This window comes from Nanorana parkeri, unplaced genomic scaffold, assembly GCF_000935625.1.
Source record: "Nanorana parkeri isolate BGI_ZX_2015 unplaced genomic scaffold, ASM93562v1 scaffold1233, whole genome shotgun sequence".
Lineage (NCBI taxonomy): Eukaryota > Metazoa > Chordata > Amphibia > Anura > Dicroglossidae > Nanorana > Nanorana parkeri.
In genome coordinates, this window is record NW_017307501.1 from 273152 (window position 1) to 279745 (window position 6594).

At 49.4% G+C, this 6594-nt stretch overlaps 1 protein-coding gene across 1 annotated transcript in view; it reads left to right on the forward strand.

Moving 5' to 3' along the window:
- MRAS (muscle RAS oncogene homolog) overlaps positions 1-6594 on the forward strand; it is a 13703-nt gene that overhangs the window by 1794 nt on the left and 5315 nt on the right. The window contains exons 2-3 of the mRNA XM_018568713.1: positions 5185-5353; positions 5770-5869. Of these exons, the coding sequence (XP_018424215.1) occupies positions 5185-5353; positions 5770-5869 (269 nt within the window). The remainder of the gene's footprint in view (positions 1-5184; positions 5354-5769; positions 5870-6594) is intronic.

Genomic DNA, 6594 nt, shown 5'->3' on the forward strand with positions numbered 1-6594 from the left:
CGGTGGCCTTGTGGGAAATCCGGGCCTGTAACCAATAAGAGAATGCATAGAGGGGCATTGCACTATTCCTGAGCAAATGCTTCTCCTTTCACTGTGCTGTCACCGGGTGGGGCAGGGACAAGACCTGTAAGTGTTTTATCTGCGGCAGAGGAAATCAGGTCCTCTACTATGCCAGACAGAGCTGTGTAAATCTCAGGACTGGATAGACGAGCCCTTTTGCTATTAAACTATATATGACATATAATGTATTTTGAATGTTTATATTGCGATTTAAATACAGATTGGTTCTATTGAGTCGCCGGCACCGCTCCTCCTATACGCCGGTAATACCTTTCCCATTAGGTTGCAGTTCTGTCAACAAATCAATTTTCGGTTCTTCGGGGCATTTTCTCAGAATTTGGAGTATTGAGAGTTCTGTGTATTGTGCTGCGTGTCGGCCGTCTGATTCCAGGAATGGCACAACGCTCCCCAGGAAGGAGGGGGTGGCTGGGGGTGAGGGTCACATCCTGTGCCGGGACTGCACAGGAACCCAATCTGGCCATCTTAGCAGGAGTGACTGACAAGCTGTGACAGGGCCGGGTCCCCGGCACAGGTGCTGCATTTCACCGCACTGCACGGCATGCCACTGTGCCAACCTGCTTCTGGTCACTGCTGTAATGCTGGCCGACAGATCTGCTGACTTCTCCTCCCTCGGCATCCCATCTGACAGCGGGCGCTAATCGCTTCCATAAACGCCTTTTTAGCTCACTCTGGGGACAGCCGGGATGGTAAATGTGCTGCCTGCCCATTGTGGGGGGGGAACTACAAGTCCCAGCAGCGAAACAGGTTTAGGGCCCTTTCACGCTTGTGGCAATCCACTTGCTCTGTGTGGTGCTTTTGTACTGTACAGAAGAGTGTAATGCATGACTCATTGCAGCGCACAACACATGACACATGCTGTGCTGCATTCCTAAAAAAAAAGGGTCACGCGTGTTTAGCATGACGGCCTGCATATTGGCACAGATTTCCTTTTTAAAGAGACCCTGTCAGGGCCAAGTGACCGGGTTTGCATATAACGTGCCCCCCGTATATGTGCGCTTTACCCATCCGTGCTTCCTCGCCGCCGCCTTCCCATACTGCCGGAGTCCTCGCTAACTGAGCAGGTCTTTTCAGGTATGGAGGGTCATGTGACTGACCCTATGTAGGAGTGCTGGGGCCCATCACCTGGTTCGAACATTTGGGAGAGGGGGGTGCAATGACCTCCTCCACACCTACCACTTCCCATTGAGGTTTTGGCAAACGCCAACTTCAGAGCTTAGACCCACTAAGATGTTGCTGCGGGGGATGTCAAGGGAGAGTCCCGGGGTGGGAGCGTTTCTGGAAAGGAGGACATCTCTTTAGACGCTGCCGCTTCACCCCGCATGGCCAAGCTCAAGAAAAAGGCACAAAGGGCGGCCAACAAATGGGTCCAAGGAAATTGTTCATCAAATTAGGAAAGCGTTCAACGCGTTTTGGGGTTGTGAATGCTCCCTCATCAGGGCTAGAAGAATACACCTAAAGGATAATTCCACTCTTCCAGGACAAATTAAATGACCCCACCAATCTGCCCCTTCAAACCCCCAACCACCCCCATGACCCCACCAATCTGCCCGCTTCAAACCCCCAACAACCCCCATGTGAATTTGGGGAAAGGGAATTACCCCACCATTCTGCCCCTTTTTTCTTTTCTTTCACCCCATCCTTCCGTTCCCTCCGTGGCTGCCGGTGTAGGACCCGTACACATTCTGTATTTTAAATTCTGTCTGCTAATGGCAAGCACTCATTGGTTTGCAGTCACCTGACCAGGCTGACCAATGGGAAGCGCTTCTTGCACAATCTATAATCCATAACATGATCAAGGTATATTGGATATAATCCAAAATGAATTAATTTGTGTAGATTTATTAGACCCATTGGTGTCATCTCTCTGGTTTCTGATTCTGGGGACCCAGGTCGGTCATCTTGCGATAGCGCCTCACTAGTCCGCATTCCTTGTGCCTCTCTGGTACGGATTCTGAATGGTCAGTATGACGGGGGTCACTTTAAGGGACATTCCTGTATAGGGGAAGTCTAGCAGGCAGACATATTCCCAGTGATCAACCATTTATCAGGCGTAGGCAACCTTGGCACGCCAGCTGTGGTGGTGAAACTACAAATCCCAGCTTGCTTTTGCCTCTGGGAGTCATGTCTGTGGCCATCAGTCTTGCAATTCCTCATGAGACTTGTAGTTCCACAACAGTTGGCTTTCCAAGGGTTCGCACCCGCAGTCTATATGGATAACTTCTAATCGGAGGATATGTTCCGGTAATGGATTTATGTCGGTGAATAGAATTCTCTGCGGAGTCCCGATTTTGTAGTTTTTGAGCCAAAACTACAAATCCCAACATGCATCTGGCTCTGGGAGTTATGTCTGTGGCTGTCAGAGCCTTGCAATGCCTCATGGGACTTGTAGTTCCAGAACAGCTGGAGTGCCAAGGTTCGCCACCACTGCCCTAGATGTTGGCTGCGGCTCTCCGGCAGCGAATGGGTTATCTGCTGTACATTGCGATGGACCGCTGCCAGATGTCAGTCGCCTCCCTATTCAAGTTCTCCTTTATCTGAACCGCTCCTTAAAAACGTCATTACTGAACCCGGCCGCACCCAGCCAGCCCGGCTGACCTGCGCAGACAAGTAAACATGGCGTGAGCTGAGCGAACAGCCCGGAGCTGTCGATGTGCAGGAAGGGTGCCAGCTTTCCAGGTGTGACTGTGACATCACGGCGCAGAAGTCGTCGTCCTCATCCCTCGTGATTCTGCAGATTTAGAATGTGTACTTGGCTTTAAAATGGACGTAAACCCTAAAGGACCGCGTCGGACTATTCATTAATTACTGATCACCTCCAACTTTAGGAATTCTTAACCGAAATCTGTATGTAGAGATTAAATCGCTACAAAGTTTCTCTATTCTCTGCTACAACTTAAAGTGACACTACACTCCGGAGTGAAACCTTAAAGGAGAACTATGGGGTCAGGGCTTTTCCCCATAGTTCTCCTTAGGGTAACGGAAGGACACAAACTAGCGTCCTCCCGTACCTCATAGTTCTCCTTTTAAAGTGACCCTAAACTCCGGAGTGAAACCTTTAAAAATCCATTCAAGTCCCTGAACAACAATGTATCTTATTTGTGTATCACCCGGCTGTAGATCCTCCAATCATCTCTGAATTGGTGCTGACTCCGTCCTTCCTTCTGGAGGGGGGCTACGTCTGTTCCCCATGGTCCCTGTGTGTGTTTTAAAGTAGTCACCGCTCCACGCTCGCTCCCGTAATGGACTACAATACAAATGTAGTAGGAATGCACCAATGGTTATCTTTCGGTACTCGCCGATACAGGTACTTCCGCTAGCATGAAGCCAGCTTCCCGGGCAATCAGGAATCCGGGTGGCGAGTCATTACCCGCCCCCCGACTGCTTGATTGCCCGGGAAGCTGGCTCCATGCGGTTTGGTCAACTCTATGCTGATTGCCCGGGAAGCCAGCTTTCCAGCCAATCTGCATCGAGCCGGCCAAACGGCATGGAGGCGTGGAGACTGCTTCCCGACCAACCAGGAAGCTGAGCGGTTATTACCCGCCGTCTGGCTTCATGTTCACTGCCGGTCAGAGGAAATCTCCCAGAAGTTCCGGTATCGGAGCATTTGGGCGAGTACGAGTTGTTGCTCAAATACTGTGTCGGCACTGATACTAAACTAAACATGAGATTGTAGTCCATCCCGGGGGGGAGCTTGGAGCGGTGACTACTTTACAACACACACAGGGGCCATGGGGAACAGACGTAGCCCCCCTCCAGAAGGAAGGACAGTGTCAGCACCAATTCAGAGATGATTGGAGGATCTACAGCCGAGTGATACACAAATAAGATACATTGTTGTTCAGGGACTTGAATGTATTTTTAAGGTTTAAAGGAGAACTATGGGGTTCGGGTTTTCCCCATAGTTCTCCTTAGGGTAACGGGAGGACACAAACTAGCGTCCTCCCGTTACCCTAAGGAGAACTATGGGGTTCGGGTTTTCCCCATAGTTCTCCTTAGGGTAACGGGAGGACACAAACTAGCGTCCTCCCGTTACCCTAAGGAGAACTATGGGGTTCGGGTTTTCCCCATAGTTCTCCTTAGGGTAACGGGAGGACACAAACTAGCGTCCTCCCGTTACCCTAAGGAGAACTATGGGGTTCGGGTTTTCCCCATAGTTCTCCTTAGGGTAACGGGAGGACACAAACTAGCGTCCTCCCGTTACCCTAAGGAGAACTATGGGGTTCGGGTTTTCCCCATAGTTCTCCTTAGGGTAACGGGAGGACACAAACTAGCGTCCTCCCGTTACCCTAAGGAGAACTATGGGGTTCGGGTTTTCCCCATAGTTCTCCTTTAACTCCAGCGTTTAGTTACATAGTATTTGAGGTTGAATAAAGACATTAGTCCATCAAGTCCAACCTATTAGGATCTCATTTTAGGAGTACCTGTACCCCTGTATATTACCAGTGTCCCTTTTAAACCCATGTTACAGACTGCTCTCCTCCATAGATATATAGCTGAGCCCATAGAGGTGAATGAAGAACGATTTGTCGCTGAGTGACTTGAGCTGAAAATTGCTGAGTAAGCCATTCCATGGAAAATAACGATCACTTCCTTAGTGAGAAATCATTAAAGACAAAGTGACTGCATATAAATGGCTCTCGCTGAATGACTGTATAATGGCCCTCCGCTGTCACTATCAGGAATCCAGTCCAGAGCAGTGCCATGCAGCCAACAATGACACAATTGCATGTAGACAGGAAGTGGCTGAATGAGGCTGGAGGAGATCAGTGGGACTGAAATGGTGAAAGGGGTGATACGGGGGGGGGGAGACAATAGTAATTTTATACACAGTGCTTTAGCACAGGGGTAGGCAACCTTGACACTCCAGCTGTTGTGGAACTACAAGTCCCATGAGGCATTGCACGGCCCTGACAGCCACAGACATAACTCCCAGAGGCAGATGCATGTTGGGATTTGTCATTTCGGCAGAGCTGGAGTGACGAGGTTGCCTACCCCTGCTTTAGCATAACTAAATGTCATCCAGGTGGGGTTCACATCTACTTCTCCAGAATCCACTGAACACTTGATCAGTTTTGAGCGGACTGGCCATTTAAATGACTGTAGATTCATTGGTGAGTAGTGAACGCTGGTTCCGGGGTCGTGAGATTTGTATTATATTGGACTGCAAGATCAATGACACACTAACACCAGAGATCGTGTACTCGGTCACCGATAAAGCCAGCTTTGAGCACGTGGATCGATTTCACCAACTCATCCTCAGGGTCAAAGACCGGTAAGAATGAAGAACTCCAGAACTCCACCTCCCTGCTACATGAATCCGCAACTCCTAGATGGCATTCATCTTTGTCACTGGGTTCACCTGGTTCTGTTATTCTGTTCTGTTAGTCTTGTGATTCACTGATTCCCACTACATAGATAGGTGACACCTAGGGGTGAATATACTGCCTGCAGGGCTGTGCACGGGCCCTTCTGGGAATGCAGAGCAGCGGCAGGAAAGGAAGCTGAATCCTGTGTTCCGGGTACAGCAGGCAATCCATTGGAAATCACGTTTTCGGTGCCTGCTAAAAAGCGGACCCTTAGGGTGTCACCGTCACATTTACTGCAGTAGGAAGTGTGAGGCTCTGCATTTTTTTTCTTAATCTTTATAACAAATATTCTGCATCCTGAAGGTTTCTCTTCCTCTTTCAGGGAGTCGTTCCCCATGATTCTCGTCGCCAACAAAGTTGACCTGATGCACTTAAGGAAAATTTCCAGCGAACAAGGGAAGGAAATGGCGGTAAAACACAACGTAAGTGGATGCCGGTGGGTGCGGCGCATGGAAGGAAGCTAAAAAATCATTTGTAAAGTGGTCAGTGAGAAGCAGAGCGGTCAGACTGGAGGGTTTTTGGGGGGCGCATCAGACTGATTTTACTCCTTCCATTCGGTCCTTAGCGAGTCTGGGGAAGTCAATTCAATGAAGCCCCAGAATTTTTTTCTGATTCTTCTTCCTCATTATACAGATTGGTGACTTACAATCTATTCTCATCACACCCCTTCATGGAAAGGCCTGGCGTATGGGGGAGGGGGGGTGCAGCAATAACCAGCTGGTAACTGGTGTCCACTCACGCAGCTGGGTGGATCCCGTCGTCCAGGTCGGGATCCGCTGCGGCGTCTCGGTATATAGTAAGCTGTAGCTCGCGGTATACTGAGCCTAGGGTGACGGGAGGAGGCTAGTTTGTGTCCTCCCGTTACCCTAAGGAGAACTATGGAGAAAAGCCCTGACCCCCATAGTTCTCCTTTAAAGCAAAGATATCACAAGTAGTGCAGATGCGACATGTTAGGGGCGCGCACAACTGAAGGGGTCTTGCGTTGCCCCGACATATTGCACTGTCATTCCTTTGGACTATCAGATGCCATGGTGTGTGTTGGCGATATACTGCATATTCTCTCTTGCAATGTGTCAAGGTGTAGAAATCTAAGGACCATGTTGAATTTTTACCTTTTTTTGAAAATACCTTTTTTATAATTGATTTC